The 20,734-nt window shown below is 41.7% G+C and overlaps 1 protein-coding gene across 3 annotated transcripts in view; it reads left to right on the forward strand.

Annotated features, from left to right (window-relative positions):
* Positions 1–20,734, forward strand: part of PPARGC1A (PPARG coactivator 1 alpha) — a 140,904-nt gene that overhangs the window by 97,214 nt on the left and 22,956 nt on the right. For all 3 annotated transcript variants that reach the window (XM_069744668.1, XM_069744667.1, XM_069744669.1), the window contains one exon: positions 16,630–17,536. In XM_069744668.1, the coding sequence (XP_069600769.1) occupies positions 16,630–17,536 (907 nt within the window). The remainder of the gene's footprint in view (positions 1–16,629; positions 17,537–20,734) is intronic.

Below are 20,734 nucleotides of genomic sequence, written 5' to 3' on the forward strand. Positions count from 1 at the left end.
CATCACCTATTGGACGTAGCTATCCTAAAAGTTACTATTGACTCATTAACAAGCCTTGCAACGTGACTTAGGATAAAAGCAAACCAGAATCTCAATTTGCAAACACGTGTTTGGGGAGTGTTGATTCTCATCAGTGCAAAGCATGAGATCTGACTCAGCTGTATGAGAGGCCTCTGACTGAGATGATTAGTTTCCTTGCTGTATATAGATAGAAGTCACCCTGGAGGAACTGGAAACATATGGCAAATCCAAATGGCATGTGTACACTGACCAAGCCCATCCAACCACTGCTTGGAGGTAGGGTGCTATAAGCTGCACATAAAGACAGAGCCAATAAACTCAGATATTATCACAATATCAAAAGATTTCCCATGGATTATTCCATGAACATTTACATTGTCATGCACTACTAATTCTCAAGTAGTTGACATAGGTGACCTTTCCATCCGATGAGGCTTATTGCGTTGGGCAATAAGTTATGTAAGATAAAGTAATAATAAATATAAGTAATACTGAATGAGGCTATTGTAGCAGAATATTGTAGCCAGCCCTTATCATGTACTTATTGTATGTACACGGCTAATACAGGTTGTCAGGCCGTAATAAACACATCACTATTGTCAACGAGAGCTAGACCACGTTTAATTAATTAGCACATTTTCATCAAGTTTTCCCATTTTTCAGCAGCAATCACCTATGCGATTCAGCATGTAGCTGATACGTTATCTTACAGATTAGATAAGAAAGTCTAATAAACTGAACTCCTTTGTGTTTTCATGTTTTTCACGTTTCAGCCCATGAAACTGCCCTAACTAAAGTCACCAATGACCTACTAACTGCCAGGAGCAAGCGACACTACTCTGTCCTCCTTCTCCTGGACCTGTCTTCTGCCTTTGACACTGTGGACCACTCCCTTTTGCTACAAATCCTCTCATCTCTTGGCATCACAGATTTGGCCCTTTCCTGGATCTCGCCATATCTGACAGACCGAACATTAATAATAATAATAATCTTTATTTATATAGCGCCAACATATTCCGCAGCGCTTTACAGTTTAACAGTTTCAAACACAAAAGTCATAAGTAACAACGTTAACAATACAATAATTAAAGCAAAATAAGACGACCCTGCTCGTGAGAGCTTACAATCTACAATGAGGAGGGGGAGATGCAAAGTACAGGTGTGTATTTACAATGATGTATTTACAATGATAGTCCAGCCATCTTCAGGGGGTGGGGGATAGATGGGGATAGTGAATGGGCTACACACACACAAACATAACATAACTTTGATTAGTGAACGTGATAGGCCGCTCTGAGCAAATGTGTTTTGAGCGAGCGCCTAAAACTATGCAAATTATGGATGGTCCTAATATCTTGGGGTAGAGCATTCCAGAGGATTGGGGCAGCACGGGAGAAGTCTTGGAGTCGGGAGTGGGAGGTACGGATTAGTGCAGAGGTTAATCGAAAGTCATTTGCAGAGCGCAGTGGTCTGTTAGGCTGATAGACAGAAATGAGGGAGGAGATGTATAGGGGTGCCGCACTGTGGAGAGCTTTGTGGGTGAGAACAAGTACTTTGAATTGTATCCTGTAATGAATGGGTAGCCAGTGTAACGACTGGCGAAGAGCGGACGCGTCCGAGTAACGATTAGCCAGATGGACGACCCTGGCTGCTGCATTACGGATGGACTGGAGAGGGGAAAGTCGAGTGAGGGGGAGGCCAATTAATAGAGCGTTACAGTAGTCCAGGCGGGAGTGGATCAGGGCGACAGTGAGGGTTTTAGCTGTCTCCATGGTGAGAAAAGGGTGGATTCTAGAGATGTTCTTTAGGTGTAAGCGGCACGAGCGGGCAAGAGATTGTATATGGGAGGTGAAGGAGAGATCGGAGTCAAACATAACACCCAGACAGCGCGCCTGCTGCCGGGGTGTTATTATGGTGCCACCCACGGAGAGGGAAATGTCAGATTTAGGCAGGTTAGTAGATGGTGGGAGCAGAAGAAGTTCAGTTTTGGAGAGGTTGAGTTTCAGATAGAGACCGGACATGATGTTGGAGACTGCGGACAGACAGTCAGTGGCGTTCTGTAGTACAGCGGGGGTAAGGTCAGGGGATGACGTATATAGTTGTGTGTCGTCGGCATAAAGATGGTACTGAAAGCCAAATCTGCTGATGGTCTGTTCAATTGGGGCCAACATTCAGTGTCTCCCTCCCCCACACCACCTCCTCACTTCGCCCCTTGTCAGTCGGTGTTCCTCAAGGCTCTGTTCTAGGACCCCTACTCTTCTCCATCTACACTTTCGGCTTGGGACAGCTCATAGAATCCCACGGTATGCCGTACCATCTCTACGCTGATGACACGCAGATCTACCTATCCGGACCTGACCTCACCTCCTTACTTACCAAAATCCTGCACTGTCTGTCTGCTATTTCAGCCTTCTTTTCTGCTCGCTTTCTACAACTGAACATGGACAAAACAGAATTCATCATCTTTCCCCCATCTCACTCTACCCTTCCACCAGACCTATCCATCAATGTCAATTGTCTGCTCAGTTTCCCCAGTCCCACACGCCCGGTGCCTCGGGGTGATCCTCGACTCTGCCCTCTCTTTCAAGCCACATATCCAAGCCCTTGCCTCCTCCTGCCGTCTCAAACTCAAAAATATTTCCCGGATCCGTGCTTTCCTTGACCGCGACACCGCAAAAACGCTAGTGCATGCCCTTATCATCTCCCGCCTCGACTACTGCAACCTCCTACTCTCTGGACTCCCCTCTAGCACTCTGGCACCGCTCCAATCCATCCTACACTCTGCTGCCCGACTAATCTACCTATCTCCCCGCTATTCCCCAGCCTCTCCCCTGTGTCAAGCCCTTCACTGGCTCCCTATCGCCCAGAGACTCCAGTTCAAAACCCTCACAATGACATACAAAGCCATCCACAACCTATCTCCTCCATACATCTGTGACATGGTCTCCTGGTACCTACCTACACGCAACCTCCGATCCTCTCAAGACCTCCTTCTCTACTCCCCTCTCATCTCTTCTTCCCACAACCGCATCCAAGACTTCTCCCGTGCTTGCCCCATACTCTGGAACTCTCTACCCCAACACATCAGACTCTCGCCTACCATAGAAACCTTCAAAAAGAACCTGAAGACCCACCTCTTCCGACAAGCCTACAGCCTGCAGTGATCCTGAAGTTACTGAACCGCCGCGCAACCTGCCATACCCTCTCCTAGTGTTTCATCACCCATCCCCTGCAGACTGTAAGCCCTCGCGGGCAGGGTCCTCCCTCCTTATGTACCCGTGTGCCTGTTATCTGCTCATGTTTAATGTATTTGTCTATATTTGCCTCGTATTCACATGTAAAGCGCCATGGAATAAATGGCGCTATAAAAATGTATAATAATAATAATAATAATAATTTCCCACGTGGTGTTATAGAATGTGACATAAGATTCCATCCCGAATCGTCCGCTCATACTGAACAGAACCGGCATTATGTGTGATAGTAACCCATGCTCACGGAATGGCCATTGGGTCTGAGACTTACATATAAAAATGTTCCTGGTGTATAAGTAAAACATTTACCTACGACTCCCAGTCACCGAACAGGGGCCAAAAGAGCCTCTTTTTGGTCTTTGATGAGGTTGTACATACTGGTTTACCTATTTTGCAAACTGTATAGAGAAGCATAGTATGAATGGGTGACGGACGTGAGTGTATGCCCATACAGTGTCATAGGTTGGAGGCTCCAGGTGTGGACAGAAAAGGCAAGAACAATATGTGGACCCTTTGCCGCAGTCCACTAGCTCATCATCATGCACAATTCCACCTGCTTTGGAGGTGCCAGTAGGCCTCCTTACCTCTTGGGCGACTTGCGGCTGCACCAATGGTATGTCCGCCCCTGGTTGGAGCCTTCCATTGCATTAATACATTTTGAGCATACACCTTTGGATAAAAGCGGGAACACCCTTCTATCACTGTATTTGGAGAGACTACAGCTGTAACATGTTTTTTTTAGTAGAGCATCTAATAAGTCCCACTTTCAAGAACCAATGTTGCCACCTTGACGTGACTGTCTGCTATCGCTTCAGCTGATAACAGTGGAGCCATTATTTAGTAAAGAGCCACTGACATATGGCAGTCATGTGTAGCAAAGATACAGTATATGCAGCATTTTAACAGTTTGTTCACTGCATGGGCATAGTCATTGGAAGATATGTGAACAGTCAATCGAACATGGTTCTCTCAGAAATCCCATGTCAGCCATCATCATGGAAATATTGGGGTTATCTGAATGTTATGGTCTTCCTCTTGGATAGCAGGGTCTAACCACTATTTACTTTAGCCTAATGTAGCATTCCTATAATAAAAAGTGACATTGCTTATATAGTCAGACACTTTGAAAATGATCTGTAGGTTCAATAAAGTTGGCCTAAATCAATAGCACATGTGAATATAGGAATCTTTGTAATAACTTACGAGCCACTTCTTGTTACCCTTTTTTTTCCCTGAACTCACCATCAACTCTGAAGAATAACTCAACTTTGTCTTGCTCAGGACAAAACGTTCTGCTGGCACAGTGAGATGTCAAGTTACGCAGCCTACTATACTTCATAGAGATGATGGGGAGGGACATGAGGAGTGAAGAAGAGAATGAGAAAACGTGCAGAGGGAGACACAGAAAGATCGTGTGATATTTCTAACAATTTGTTTAACTCACCGAGAGCTGGGTTCACATCTACACAGTTCAGTACTGTTGTCTAATTTCCTCCATGTTGCTGTTCCTTTTCACTGTGTACTAACTAAAGAAATAAGAGAAGGAATCAATTCCTGCATGCTAGTTTGCTCCCACCCCAGTTTAGCATTAATTGCTAATTAAAAGATGGAGTCTGCAGGGGAGAAACAGATGAAAATGCAAGATACAATTAATGTAGTGTTAACACATAGTGTTATCCATCAGGCACACACACATGACAACTTACTCAGAATTTTACTGAAAAGTACTGTTACCCTTAAATGATTGTTGGGTGGCGGAGGTCTGGGTTCTGCAACTATCACCTGATATCCTGTTCTTTCATGCACAAGAGTGCTTCTATCATTCAGGGAACTTTCTCACAATCTCGTTCACCACAGTCGGTGAAACACTGTGGGTGCCAAAAAGCCGTAATGTTTTCTGTACACTTTCTATGCAGAATGCCGTAACTTTTGATGGTGTAAAAACTTTAAGTCACAGTAGCTCCATAGACACAGGACCGTTATGTGACACTTATACACAAGACCACCAATTTATATTTTTGAGGTTATTTATCTTGAAACTTTAGGCGGTAAGGGGGCCGACTTCTATCACCAAAGCAGCTGGAATTGTTCACTATGATAATCTATTGGGCTCCAAAGGGCCCATATGTTGTTCTTGCACAGGGGCCCTCTTCTGTCTGTGTCCACCAGAGTAAGAGACTATACTTCACCATGATACACGATAGTTGTGCATTCAGCCTGTGACCTGTTCATAGTAACATAGTTAGTAAGGCCGAAAAAAGACATTTGTCCATCCAGTTCAGCCTATATTCCGTCATAATAAATCCCCAGATCTACGTCCTTTTACAGAACCTAATAATTGTATGATACAATATTGTTCTACGCAGTTTTACCTGGGGAAAAGTGAACATCCCTTATCATTTTAGCATTTTTTTTTTCGTGTTTACGTTATGTCATTTGATTCGCATTTTCGCAATTGATTGTTTACATACAGTATAAGAACAGCGAGGAAATATTCCACCGTAGAATAAAATATCCAGACAAAATATGCCTAGCTTTCAGCTGCACCTGGCACAACTTGTTTCTGACATTTCCCAGCTCCGAACATCCATTTCTAGATGCGGAGGATTAAAATTGTTCGTCTCCTCTCCAATCCGAGTGTTTGTTTCTTAAGACTTCCCGTTGTTTCCTTGTCGTCGTCTCGGCGGATATTGTTGTTTACAAATTGTAAGATGTACGTCTTTAAAGATAAAAATGGCTGTCGCTGGCTGTGTATGCCCATTACTTTGCCGTCTTTGTGTCACCGGAGACCTGAGCCTGTTTTTTTTTTGCCTCGGGCAGATGCAGCCGTGCTAGTCTCTGACAGTCTTTGTATTAAATGATTTTGCCTCGTCGCTGCCAATGTGGCCGGGTTTGTGAGTCATCGGGGGAATACAACTTCCAGTCTGTAGCTTATGCTGATTTATGGTTGATGCTGGTTCACAGTTTATACTGGTTCATCCTTATGCTGGTTCGTGGCTTAAACTGGTTTCCTACTTATGCCGGTTCATGTTTGGATTAGCGTAAATTAGAATTATGCTTCATCGCTCGTGCCGGTCGGTGACATATGCTGCCCAGTTACTTATTTTATTCTGACGGACATTTCTTTCTAATAACGCTTCTTATTGTAAAAGCAGCAGGTGGTTGTAATAGACTGAACTCTACAGCGCTGCCATTCCTCTGCCTCTTAAAGACGATATAAAGATGTTTGGAAAATGAATGTGGTGCATGGAAAGATAATATTTTGGGTATTTTTTTATTGATTATGTTATTCATTCTGGTATAATATTATGTCTAATTTATTATTCTTTTTAATTTTATTTTTTTTTACTATTATTATAGCATTTATTTTGGGGGGCTCTGTGTATTCTGGCTAGTAGTGTCATAGTATTTGCTTGAAATATTTCTATTACTTTGCCTCCAAAAATATATTACCCATTTTAAAGTCATATTTCTAAGCAATCTAGCAGCTATAGAGGCAGCTAGAGGTTCTTGAATGGGTTTTTTGGTCTATAAAGGCCCCTTCACATTAAGCGACGCTGCAGCGATACCGACAATGATCCGGATCGCTGCAGCGTCGCTGTTTGGTCGCTGGAGAGCTGTCACACAGACCGCTCTCCAGCGACCAACGATGCCGGTAACCAGGGTAAACATCGGGTAACTAAGCGCAGGGCAGCGCTTAGTAACCCGATGTTTACCCTGGTTACCATCCTAAAAGTAAGAAAAACAAACACTACATACTTACCTACCGCTGTCTGTCCCCGGCGCTGTGCTCTGCACTCCTCCTGTACTGGCTGTGAGCACAGCGGCCGGAAAGCAGAGCGGTGACGTCACCGCTCTGCTTTCCGGCTGACCGACGCTCACAGCCAGTGCAGGAGGAGTGCAGAGCACAGCGCCGGGGACAGACAGTGGTAGGTAAGTATGTAGTGTTTGTTTTTTTTACTTTTAGGATGGTAACCAGGGTAAACATCGGGTTACTAAGCGCGGCCCTGCGCTTAGTTACCCGATGTTTACCCTGGTTACCAGTGAAGACATCGCTGGATCGGTGTCACACACGCCGATCCAGCGATGTCCACGGGAGATCCAGCGACGAAATAAAGTTCTGGACTTTGTTCAGCGACCAACGATCTCCCAGCAAGGGCCTGATCGTTGGTCGCTGTCACACATAGCGATTTCCTTAACGATATCGTTGCAACGTCACCAAAAGCAACGATATCGTTAACGATATCGTTATGTGTGAAGGTACCTTAAGTCTGCAGTCACCCTATGTGACTGCAGACTTGTGAATGCTCATATTGTGTACACTGTGCGCTGTGAGGAGGCCAGGAGTGGTGTGACCTAAAGTATGTGATTGACAAGCATGTGCTGATTAGATAGGTATGGCTTCTCTCAATGCAAGTATATTGAGCCACGCTGGACACAGTCTAGTCGGAATGTGGCCAAAGTCTTCAAGTTGCATATTTGTTGTCACATGATCGCCTGCTCCTGGCGCCGACATTGGTGAATCCTCGCAGAGTGTATTGTGAGTATTCACAAGTCTGCAGTCACATAGAGTGACTTAGACTTGTAGCCCAAGGCCAGACAACCTTTTTAAGGCCCATTCACACTTCACAATTATCGGAAGCAAATCATTTTCCTGTGACTGTTAGTCACCAGACTAATAGGTAAAATGCTCGTTTGTTGCAGAAATGTATTTTTAAGCTTACTTAAACATCATCAACCTCGGCAGCACATTGTCCTATGTAAACAGGTCCTGCGTTGCACAGAACAAGTGACAGCCTATCTGCCCAGTATGATTTATTGAGGATCATTCTCTTCACATCAACATTGCGGTCAGCGTGTCTAACCAGGCTATTAAATCACCTCCTATCGGCAAACATGTAGTCGATTGTTAAAACTCGTTTAGATTAGAGCTATACTTTCAGCAAACTTTGGATACATTAATAGTACAAGTAAATGTAAGAAATATAACACATCTTATCAGAGAAATGTTTTTCTTTCTCTTATTATGAACGACTTCTCCCCCTCTCCCATTTCGTCAACTCATTATTCTGAGTGTTTACTGTATGGGCAGCATCATAACAGCTAGTGTCTACCCACTAGCTCAGAGTCAATTGCAAATTAATGATAGAGCCAGCAGCAAGAAAAACTGGAGAAAATGGAGGATGCAGAACACATATAATGGACAGAAATAATATGTTCTTCCTAATGTACTCACGCATGACCGCTTATTCTGAAAAGCTACTTTAAAGATTTATAGTTTAGTTCATTTTAAATTACATTCCTGTTAATTATTAGATGTTTATTATATTATGTCTCTTGGCCCATGTAAGGATCATCTAGAGATTAGCTGATCACCGTGGGAGTAGCAGCTGAAATCCTCACTGTTCAGCTTTTATCACTTCCCATAGTGGTTACTACAGGAGAGAGGTGGTGTTACGTAGAACTCAATCCAAGAAATAGGCAATTATGTAATACAGGGATGCACAATAGTTTTTGGTCCAAGGAGCACAAGCAAATTTAAAGGGATAGAGAACTATATCACTAGAACCACTGTATATAAATACATTATCAGAACCAAGTTTGAGTAGTTTTGAAAATGATTTGGAGAGTTTCTGCCTCGTTTCTGTTCCCAGTTTGAATACACCCAAATCTACACTAACTTTTAAGAGCAGAAACTACACTAAATCTACTTCATAATCTCAAAACTAAGGTTTCGTGATTTTTCAGTTTTAACATAGCCATGGAACACGTTTTGAAATGCTGCATGTGGAGAAGACCAGAACCATTTTCATTACATGAATTCACCACCTAAATCACCATCAGTACATGAATACAGCACCAGAACCACCATCAGTACATAAATACATCACTAGGACATCATCATTACATATATACAGCACCAGAACCACCATCAGTACAGGAATACATCACCAAGCTTAGTACAGTGATCAATTGCAGTTTCAGGTCATCCCTATATACACTTATATCATGTGACCTTGCAAGTTCCAGTATGTCCTTAACAATGGTAAGGAGATACTGGGAGTTGTTAGCTGTCATCATCAGATTGTAGACTATACAGGAACTATAGTACTGATGAGACTTAGTCAGTATTACAAATAAACACTTGCGTCCAGGTAATTTATAGGTAACATCTTCTCTGATTAAAGTTATTTCCATATCTTTTTTTCTTTCTTTTTTCATAGTACAGATGCCATAACGATATTTCACATCCTTAGCTTGTCCCTTCAGACTTCCCTCTTCTCCGGTCTTTGGTAGCAGTTTCTGACATAATGCCATTAAAAATAAAAGTATCATTATAATGATCAACGAATAAAAATATTTCCCATGCTGTGCCCCTGAATAAATAATTGCCACTCACTATTCTTTCTGCACAAAATGCCTCCCCCACACTGCCGCTCTACATATTGTCCCTCCCCCACTCTGCCCCTCTCCATAATGTCTCCCTACACTGCTCCTGATATAATAAAAATCTGCATGTAGTAGCACAGTTCTTTCTCAAAGAGGTTTTTTTTGAGTAGGAAACCTTCTTTTGCTGTCCATGTACCATATTAGAGTGCATGCTGGTAATATACTCCTTGTCACTATACAGCCCTCCAAAGCTAAATAGGCATCCCCAAAATAAATATTCAGGTATTATCATTTAGATGGCACAACAGCCTCCATAGTTACTAAACATTTATGGAACATTAGTCTTTTTAGAAATCGCAATTTGTCATAATCTATATCACAAACAACTAATTGTTTCCCATAAATCTTTCTCGAATTATTGAGATCAAAATGTGCATTTTGCAACCTCAGAAAAGGCATTCGAAAAATAATGATTGTTGAGCGCATATAACCGGCAAAAGATCTGAGTGCAAAAAAATCTGTAAGTGTGAGTGATATAGAGGCACTTGTTTATTATAGAAAACATTTCAATGCAGTAATCATAAATACTGCTAAGGTTGTGCTCCGCTGAAATATGGCCTACATAGTGTTGATTGTTTGTGTTATGTGATTTGTCTGACACCCATTACATTCTGGGTAATGGCAGCTATTTGTTGCTGTGCGCAGCAGGCTCCTTTGACAAAAGAAAATAGACAGCAATAAAAACCATAGTCAGAATTTCATTCTGAGAGCAGCTTCACTGCCTATAGTTTGTGCAAGTGTGATAACAGTGTTCTGCACCGTCTTTTGTCAGTTCGCAGCCTGTAACAGTCACCTGTCTTTTCATAAATCTGGCAGTGCTCAGTAGCGGCAAACAAAACATTTTTGGGAAGAACCCCCTCAAAAAAATGAAGGGTCTGATTTTGAACTTTTGAGATTTAAACACTTGTACTAAAGTCTGAATCTGTAATCTATAAGTGCACGTGGAAATTGCCCATCAAACACTTCCATCACATTTGTGGGTGAAACATAAGGCCACTTTACTACGATGAGTTTTTCTTCAGTTTTGTATGCTACATATTTTTGAATAAATGCAAGTAGCCTATTTTACGTAATATGTGCCTAAATTCTGCAGAAAATCCATGACATCAAAAACCCACCAAAAGCTCATCGTGGGAACGGAGTCTTATGATGCCAAAGCAGTCACCTAAGGTTGACCATACACATTAGATGGCCGACATCCATCTCAGCCAACTCTCCCGTACACAGGAGTGCTAGTTTGGCTCCTGTGTTCTCTATAAGAAAGCTGCTGACTGATACATCTTATCCCAAATAGAACAATGCAATCAGGAGTCCAAAGTCAGACATGTCTGATCAACATCTCTCCCGACCATCAGTTGACCGGCACCCTATACACATTAGACCATTGGCCGAGCACATAGATATCGGCAAATTCGGCAGACCTAGTTTAATGTGTATAGGGGTTTTAAGCCTAAAAAATGTCAGTGAAACTAGCCAACTATCTTATCTGTATGGGAGTCTCCTTACTATTCCCCGATAAAGGATGTTGAGGGAAAGAAAGATTGGGCTTCTTCAATTTTATCTCCCTATATTTTTGTCCTTGGAAGAGATAATCACCTATCGGAGATGTCTAAAAGGCCCGTAGTCCCATCTCGGCATTAAGAAGACGTTCAGCTGAGCCGAATGTGCATGAATATTGCAGGGTCTGGAGGAATAGCTGTTGGCTGAACTATCAACTATTGAAGATGTTTAGGCATCGTCATCATAGGGCTTGCAAAATCCAGGGGTGACAGGATTGCCGCCTGTGCTTTTAATTACCTTTTAAAGTTTTACAATTTTATAAGTATTTGCTATGGGATATAAACGGGCACTGTCGCTCCACTATCTTCCACGTTGGGTGATGAGCAGGTCCAGTGCCGTGACGTCTACTGCTACCTGCTGGGTATGTACAACACTTCTGCACACCACCCAGCAGGTATCAGCAGTCGTGAACGGCTCTGCTCCCTTCCCAGTGCAGAAGTGAGCTGACAATAGACGTGGGTGACTTTTCTAAGGAACCTGCCCACAGTCTGTATGGGAAGCTATCTAATTTTACAAGGTCTGTCAACAGGGATTAAAAAGATTGAGCAAGCTATATTTTTTTGCATATATATTGTATATTGATAATTATTGCAAATGGCCTATGGAAATATATTTTGCCTACCAGATAATCCGACCTGCAGACCATTGGTTGTTTTAACATATAGATGGTCATCATGAGGAAGACCCCGTGATCTTATGATCATGGCAATCTTTTTTCCTGTAAATATAGTTCACATAGTAGCAAAACATCTACAGTCGAGCATCCTAATAATGAATTATCAGAACATTTATATGACTGTAGGCACCACAGCTGCAGCCTGGAAGTCATGCTGATCAGTGCAAAATGCCTGAACTAATATACCAGACGCGGATACATTAGCGTATCTCACAGCGGCTCATGTTTAGAAGATAATATCAAGAGGTCTCAATCACTCAAACAAAACAAGGCTGCATTGTGCAATAGGGTAAATGGAGTCATCTCTAGCACTTAAAAACCATGGAAACACTTTAATAGCACCAAAAAAAGATTCACTAATATGCATTTTATACTCTGAATAACTCATACTAAAAAATAACCGCATAAACAATCACAGCACCTTTCCGAATGTGCAGAAATGATGCTTCTAATCACTGATCCTATGCTTCTTATATAATGGGCTGTACTAGTCAACTATAGTACTGGAGGAACATCAGACTTGTAGGAGCCATTTGGACATCTCTAGTATTAAGTAGTATTTTCAGGGTAGTTATAAACAGGGTTGGAATATCTCACCAGAGACGTGGCAGACCAGTAGGAGCCATTAGACGTTCTCTGTATGTCGTGTTTTGGGGGTAAGTCTACAAAGGGTTGTATTAGCCAATTACTGGACCAGATGGCTTCCTGCTACAGGGAGCCATTAGACATTCCCTGTATGTCGTGTTTTGGGGGTAAGTCTGCAAGTGGTTGTATTAGCCAATTATTGGACCAGACGACTTCCTGCTACAGGGAGCCATTAGATGTTCTTTGTATGTCGTGTTTTTGGGGTAAGTCTGCAAAGGGTTGTATTAGCCAATTACTGGACCAGATGACTTCCTGCTACAGGGAGCCATTAGATGTTCTCTGTATGTCGTGTTTTTGGGGTAAGTCTGCAAGTGGTTGTGTTAGCCAATTACTAAACAGACGACTTCCTGCTACAGGGAGCCATTAGACATTCCCTGTATGTCGTGTTTTGGGGGTAAGTCTGCAAGTGGTTGTATTAGCCAATTACTAAACAGACGACTTCCTGCTACAGGGAGCCATTAGACATTCCCTGTAGGTCGTGTTTTGGGGGTAAGTCTGCAAGTGGTTGTATTAGCCAATTACTAAACAGACGACTTCCTGCTACAGAGAGCCATTAGACGTTCACTGTATGTCGTGTTTTTGGGGTAAGTCTGCAAGTGGTTGTGTTAGCCAATTACTAAACAGACGACTTCCTGCTACAGGGAGCCATTAGACGTTCACTGTATGTCGTGTTTTGGGGGTAAGTCTACAAAGGGTTGTATTAGCCAATTACTAAACAGACGACTTCCTGCTACAGAGAGCCATTAGACGTTCACTGTATGTCGTGTTTTGGGGGTAAGTCTGCAAGTGGTTGTATTAGCCAATTACTGGGCCAGATGACTTCCTGCTACAGGGAGCCATTAGACTTTCTCTGTATGTTGTGTTTTTGGGGTAAGTCTACAAAGGGTTGTATTACCCAATTACTGGACCAGATGACTTCCTGCTACAGAGAGCCATTAGACGTTCTCTGTATGTCGTGTTTTGGGGGTAAGTCTGCAAAGGGTTGTATTAGCCAATTACTGGACCAGATGACTTCCTGCTACAGGGAGCCATTAGACTTTCTCTGTATGTTGTGTTTTTGGGGTAAGTCTACAAAGGGTTGTATTAGCCAATTACTGGACCAGATGACTTCCTGCTACAGAGAGCCATTAGATGTTCTCTGTATGTCGTGTTTTTGGGGTAAGTCTGCAAGTGGTTGTATTAGCCAATTACTGGACCAGATGACTTCCTGCTACAGGGAGCCATTAGACGTTCCCTGTATGTCGTGTTTTTGGGGTAAGTCTGCAAGTGGTTGTTTTAGCCATCCACAGTCCCAGAGGAGTATCAGACTAGTAGGCACCATTAGAAGATGTCCTGTTTTTTACGTAGATCTATAAAGGGTTGTATTAGTCAACCTCAGTTAACAGAGTAGTATCAGACTAGTGGGAGCCTTTAGAGGTTCTTCTGTATGTTATGTTTTTGGGGTTGGTCTATAAAGTGTTGTATTAGCCATCCACAGTACCAGTATTAACCAAACACCAGTACCACAGGCTACTAGAAACCATTACACGTTCTTCTGTAGATAGTATGTTTAGGTTAAGTCTACCGAGGAGTGTATACCACAGTACCAAAGGCGTATGAGATTAGTAGGAATCAATTTGATTTCATGTTATGTACTATTTTAGGGTATGCCTGTACAGGGTTGTATCAGCTAATGACACTACCTTATATTTGTAAAAGGAATCTGTCAGCAGTTTTTTTGCCTTGAAATCTGAGAGCAGCATGATATATGGGCAGAAAGCCTGATTCTAGCAATGTATCATTTACTGGGCGGATTTGTGCAGTTTTAATGAAATCCCTGTTTTTTCTGCTGTAGTTGCAGCAGTGCTGTGAATGCTGAGCCTTGTATGATCCCGCCCACACCACTGACTGGCAGCTTTCTAGCAAGCTGCCAATCAGTGGTGAGGGCGGAGTTACGCAGATTATCTAGATTGCCTGGCACATGAAACCTAGTCGAGCAGTGACATTATAATGATGATAAAACACTGATTGTTTTGAAACTGCAAGATGCTAAACAAGTGAGGCATCTATGGAATCAGGCACCCCACCCCTACATTTTGCTGTTCTCAGATTTAATATCAAAAACCTACTGACAGATTACTTTTAAGGTAGATATATCTAGGGTTGAACAGTCCTATCAGCATAGGAGAGCTGGTCTTCAGAATGATTCCTTTACTGGGCACAAGGTATGCTGGTCTGTCTGTAACTACCGATGTTGCTGATATTTGGCTTGTTTCATGGTGTCGGCGGAGAGATTGCAGAAAATGGATTGTGAACGTGATAGGGTGAATTGAATCTGGTGACACTTTTCCCTGAATCACTCTTCTATTTCGCAAGTATTTTTAGATTCTTTTGTCATTTCATTTTTAATGAACTTTTTCATTAAAAACATCAGGATATAATTATGCTCTTTTAATATCAATAGCCTGGTGCGTCTGTACACATAATTACTTATTAGTACTAATTATAATTGTTTTTTTATTTGAAAAGAAATGCACAGAAAGTAAATGGAGAAAATCATGTTATTTACATCCCCTATAGCTAATGATTTAACATTATTACTTCTCGTTTTGCATTTTAATTGAGCAAATTACATAAGTTGAGGAAAATTAAACCCCCATTTCATCGCCTTGCCGGATGCTCGGCTTTTCATTGTTAGTGAGTTGCTTCATTTTTGGTACACAAATACTTGTGTTAATCATAAGCAGGAAATAATAACGAACTGTAGAGTAATGATATTGAGCCTCTTCCGTATAATTATCTGCATGATGCATTAGTACATGGTAATGAGCTGGTATTGTTTATGTATGAGGTATATAGTAGTTTAAAAACAGAAGATCATGTGGTCATAGAGAATTGTAAATTTATTAGTATGTAAAGCTACCAAAAATTTTTAAGTAGTTATGAACCAATTGATCATTAAAGTTGGCCAGTACTTTTTTGTTGATGGCCTACCCTTAGAATAAGCCATCAAAGTTTGATCGGTTGATCTCAGATATTGCCAGAATACTGCTGCAGCTCCTTGAAAATGATAGTGGCCGCGGCCGGGTACTGCAACTCCACCCCCTATGGATCTGCAGCACCTGGCTGCGGCCACTGTAGAAATCACAGAGCTGCTGGGTTCCAGCAGTATCCAACAATTTCCAGCCACTTCCAGTAACAGCTTATCGGCAAGGGTGCCCTCACTGATCACATGTTGATGGCCTAACCTAAGAATAGGCCACAAATAGCAAAGTACTGGCCAACTTCTTTAAGCTGACAATTGTTCCTCTGGACTTTCCCTTGGATGCTCAGTTCTGCTGAGCAAACATTTTTTTTTTTTTAATATGAGAAGGAACTACGTAGCTGCCAGCTCCTGTTAGGTGATGTTAGATTGTCTCCTGTTAGAATAAAAGGAAAAATAGAGAAATATGGAATGCACTCAGCGTTAATGGGAGGGTGCAGGTTGAATTGGTAGACCCAAGTTGTAGACTTGTAGAAAATCAACCACACTCACACAAAGGATTTCAGTTTGATGCTGGTTTATTTAATACAATAGTTCACTTTCACCGTTGATATCTTACTCCTCTGCACTGAAGGACCCAGCAACAAATTTGAAAAAGACCTGGGACATGTCGAGTGTCAAGCTTCTAGGACTACTTGTCACTTTTCTGTTCCTTACCCAGGACTATGGTGAACTATTGTGTTAAATAAACCAGCATAAACTGAAATCCTTCGTGTGAGTGTGGTTGATTTTCTACAAGAATAAAAGGAAAAGACATTGTGAAATTCAACATGTCCAACCCTTTTTTTTCACATTATTTGGAAAGATTTTAGACACCCTTATATGCATTAAATATTTAGCTGGTCCCACTGAAATTGTCCAGTTCGGAAAATGCATGGCTGTATTTAAGGGACCAACCTTAGTTAGCAACATGGCACCTCTATTTGTTTGTTTGGTTATAAATGATGGAAATACTAGAATGGCTATTGAGGGTATAAATCCTTTCTTTTTTTTAATTTTAGGACTAACCCCACCAACAACCCCACCTCATAAAGCCAACCAAGATAACCCATTCAGGACTTCTCCAAAGCCGAAGTCTTCTTGTAAGTCTGGTGTGCCACCCGCTAAGAAATCTCGTTACATTGAGTCTTCCAGCATCCAAGTAATTAACTCAAAAAAGGGTCCTGAACAATCCGAACTATATGCACAGCTTAGCAAAACCTCTGTGGTCATTGGACAAGAAGAGAAGAAGGTGAAGAGACCTAGTTTACGGCTTTTTGGAGACCATGACTACTGTCAGTTTATGAATTCAAAATCAGAAATACATATTAGCTCATCACAAGATTTACAGGCCTCAAGACAACTTGAATGTAAAGATTCCCTGCCCGGGAAAAAATCACAAGTCTGTTCATTAAAATATCAAAAGGAAAGTCCAAAAGACAGTTTTGAGGGAATCATGACAAGCTCTCAGAACAGCAGTCGCAAACCACTTCAAGACCAGGAAATCCGTGCAGAACTCAATAAGCACTTTGGAGACCCAACCCAAGCGGTTTATGAAGACGAAAACAAAAACAGTGACCTGGGAAACAATGGTTACAATGATGATCAGTTCTCTAGACTACCTATGTTTTTAACGTCTGGACTGGGTATGGATAGCTTGTTTGATGACAGCGAGGATGAGAATGATAAACTGTGTTATTCCTGGGATGGAATGCAATCCTATTCATTATTTGATGTATCACCATCTTGTTCATCCTTCAATTCTCCAAGCAGATATTCTGTATCCCCCCCAACATCCTTATTTTCACAAAGGTCACAACGGATTTGTTCTCGATCAAGGTCTAGATCTTTTTCTCAACATAGATCATGTTCACAGTCTCCATATTCACGTTCAAGATCCAGATCACCATCAAGCAGATCTTCATCAGGGTAGGTAAAAAGTAATGATATTATTAAGGATTTTATTAGACCTTTGATATCCTGGTAAAAGCCTTGATCACATATCGAGGTGTTTCACTCATGTTCCAATACAAAATAGGCGAGAAGAATAAAAATATGCATGTCAACCACGCTATCGTAACCCAACTTTATAGTGTTGTTAAATTTGCTGGCTATTAAGTCGGGGACAAAACTGAGTTTTAAAGACGTGTCTTTTCTTAATTCTTCTCTTTCCCTGGGCTTATTCTGTGATGATATGACCAGCTGTGGAATGAAACTAATAGTTTGTGATACATTTTCTCAAGAGATATACGGTGCCTTGAAAAAGTATTCATACACCGTGATCTTTTCCACATTTTTTCATATTACACCCAAAAATGTAAATGTGTTTTATTGGGGTTTTATGTTATGTATACCACCAGTAAAAAGCCAGTATTTGTAAAGTGTAAATGAAATGGTACATGGTTTTTAAATATTTTAAAAATATAAATTTGAAAATTGTAATGTGCATTTGTATTCAGCCCCTCCTGGTCAATACTTTGTAGGACCACCTTTCGCTGCAGATACTGCTGCAAGTCTTTTGTAGTCTGTCTTTACCAGCTTTGCACATCTAGAGGCTGAAATGTTTGCCCATTCTACTGTGCACACTAGCGTTAACTGAGTGAGACCGGTTGGAGGCTTCCATGACCAGCAATTTTCAAGTCTTGCCACAGATTCTTAATGAAATTTAGGTCTGGACTTTGACTGGGCCAATCACACACATAAATATGCTTTGATCTAAACCAATCCATTGCAGCTATGGAAGTATGTTTAGGGTCGCTGTCCTGTTTGAACGTGAACTTATGCCTCAGTCTCAAGTATTTTGCAGCTTCTAACAGGTTTTCCTCCAGGATTGCCCTGTATTTAGCTCCATCCATTTTCCCACCAACTCTGACCAGCTTCTCTGTTTCTATTGAAGAAAAGCATCTCCACAGCATGATGCTGCCACTACCATGTTTGACGGTGCCGGTGGGGATGATGTTTTCAAGATGATGTGCAGGGGTAATTTTCCACCACACATAGCGTTTTGCATTTAGCCCAAAATGTTTGACTTTAGTCTCATCTGAACAGAGCACCTTCTTCCAAATGCTAGCTGTGTCCCCTAATAGCTTTTTGCAAACTTGACTTCATATGGCTTGCTTTCAAAAAATGCTTTCTTCTTGCCACTATTCCATAAAGGTCAGGTTTGTGGAGTATACATCAAATAGCTGTCCTGTGGACAGATTCTCGCATGTGAACTCTGGATCTCTGCAACTCCTCCAGGGGGACAGTGGGCCTCTTGGCTGCTTCTCTAATTAGAATTCTCCTTGCTTGGGATGTCAGTTTAGGTGCCATATTTTAGGTTTGTAGTTGTGCCATACTCCTTCCATTTTTGGAAGATGGATTGAACAGTGCTCCATGAGACGCTTGGGCTATTTTTTTTATAATCTAAAGGCCCCTTCACATTTAGCGACGCTGCAGCGATACCGACAACGATCCGGATCGCTGCAGCGTCGCTGTTTGGTCGCTGGAGAGCTGTCACACGACCAACGATGCCGGTAACCAGGGTAAACATCGGGTAACTAAGCGCAGGGCCGCGCTTAGTAACCCGATGTTTACCCTGGTTACCATGCTAAAAGTAAAAAAAAACAAACACTAGATACTTACCTACCGCTGTCTGTCCTCCAGCGCTGCGCTCTGCTTCTCTGCTCTCCTCCTGTACTGTCTGTGAGCCGGAAAGCAGAGCGGTGACGTCACCGCTCTGCTTTCCGGCTCACAGCCAGTACAGGAGGAGTGCAGAGCGCAGCGCTGGAGGACAGACAGCGGTAGGTAAGTATCTAGTGTTTTTTTTTTTTTACTTTTAGCATGGTAACCAGGGTAAACATCGGGTTACTAAGCGCGGCCCTGCGCTTAGTTACCCGATGTTTACCCTGGTTACCATTGAAGACATCGCTGGATCGGTGTCACACACGCCGATCCAGCGATGTCAGCAGGAGTCCAGCGACGAAATAAAGTTCTGGACTTTATTCAGCGACCAACGATCTCCCAGCAGGGGCCTGATCGTTGGTCGCTGTCACACATAACGATTTCATTAACGATATCGTTGCTACGTCACAAATAGCAACGATATCGTTAACAATATCGTTATGTGTGAAGGTACCTTAACCCTGCTTTACTTTACTACACAACTTTATTCCTGCCCTGTCTGGTGAGTTCCTTGGTTTTCATTGTGCTGTTTGATGCATAATGTTGTTAAACAAACCTCTGAGTTATTCACTGAGCTTCTGTGGTGACACCGAGAATAAACTACAGGCAGGTGGACCCAAGTTACAAATTATGTGATTTCTGGAGGCAATTGCTAACTCAGGATTTTTCTTATGGGCATCAAAACTACAGTAGGCTGAACACAAATGCAGGTCACAATTTTCATATTTATATTTAAAAAAAAAAACATATATCATTTCCTTTACACTTCAAAAATATTTGCTACTTTGTGTTGGTATATCCCACAAAATCCCAATAAAATGCGTTTCAGTTTGCGGCTGTAATGTAAAAAAAAGTGTGGAAAATTTCTGTTTTGATAATGTTTTGAATTTGTATTGTTGTTCAATTGGAGTCCTTAACAAAATTTAAGAAAAAGAAAGGGTGGAAAGATGTGTATTTTTATGTAGCCAGTAATGTATGGCCACCAAGATTGCAATCTTTATATTGATTTATCTGCAAGAATGAAAGATATTATCAGCTACTGATAATTATTTGGTGTTGGAGGCCAACCAAGCAATTCACGTCTTTTTTTTTTAGTATTTATTTTCTTGAGCATTGTCAGCTGACAGGAACATTTAACTCACTATTTATTGCTTTAGCGGAAAGAGTGCAGCAGGCTGTTGATTTTTCAGATCTGGATGTGATGGTCAGCCCAAGGGCTTGGTCAAAATGTCAACTGTCTTGGGGAAAACTAAATTTGTGTTAAAGGCCAACATTATAAACAACTTTTTTTGACCTCCTAGTATTATGTCAACTATACTTAAAAGGCTCTGTACTGTCATGCTTGTCCAACACAGGGCATTCATTGCCTTATATTTGGTAGCTACATACAGGAAAGCTGAATACGTTGGCTGTTATAGACATAGAGAAAAATGGCATTGTTGAATTATAGCAGTATGTCTTCGG

Source organism: Ranitomeya imitator, chromosome 1 (assembly GCF_032444005.1).
Source record: "Ranitomeya imitator isolate aRanImi1 chromosome 1, aRanImi1.pri, whole genome shotgun sequence".
Lineage (NCBI taxonomy): Eukaryota > Metazoa > Chordata > Amphibia > Anura > Dendrobatidae > Ranitomeya > Ranitomeya imitator.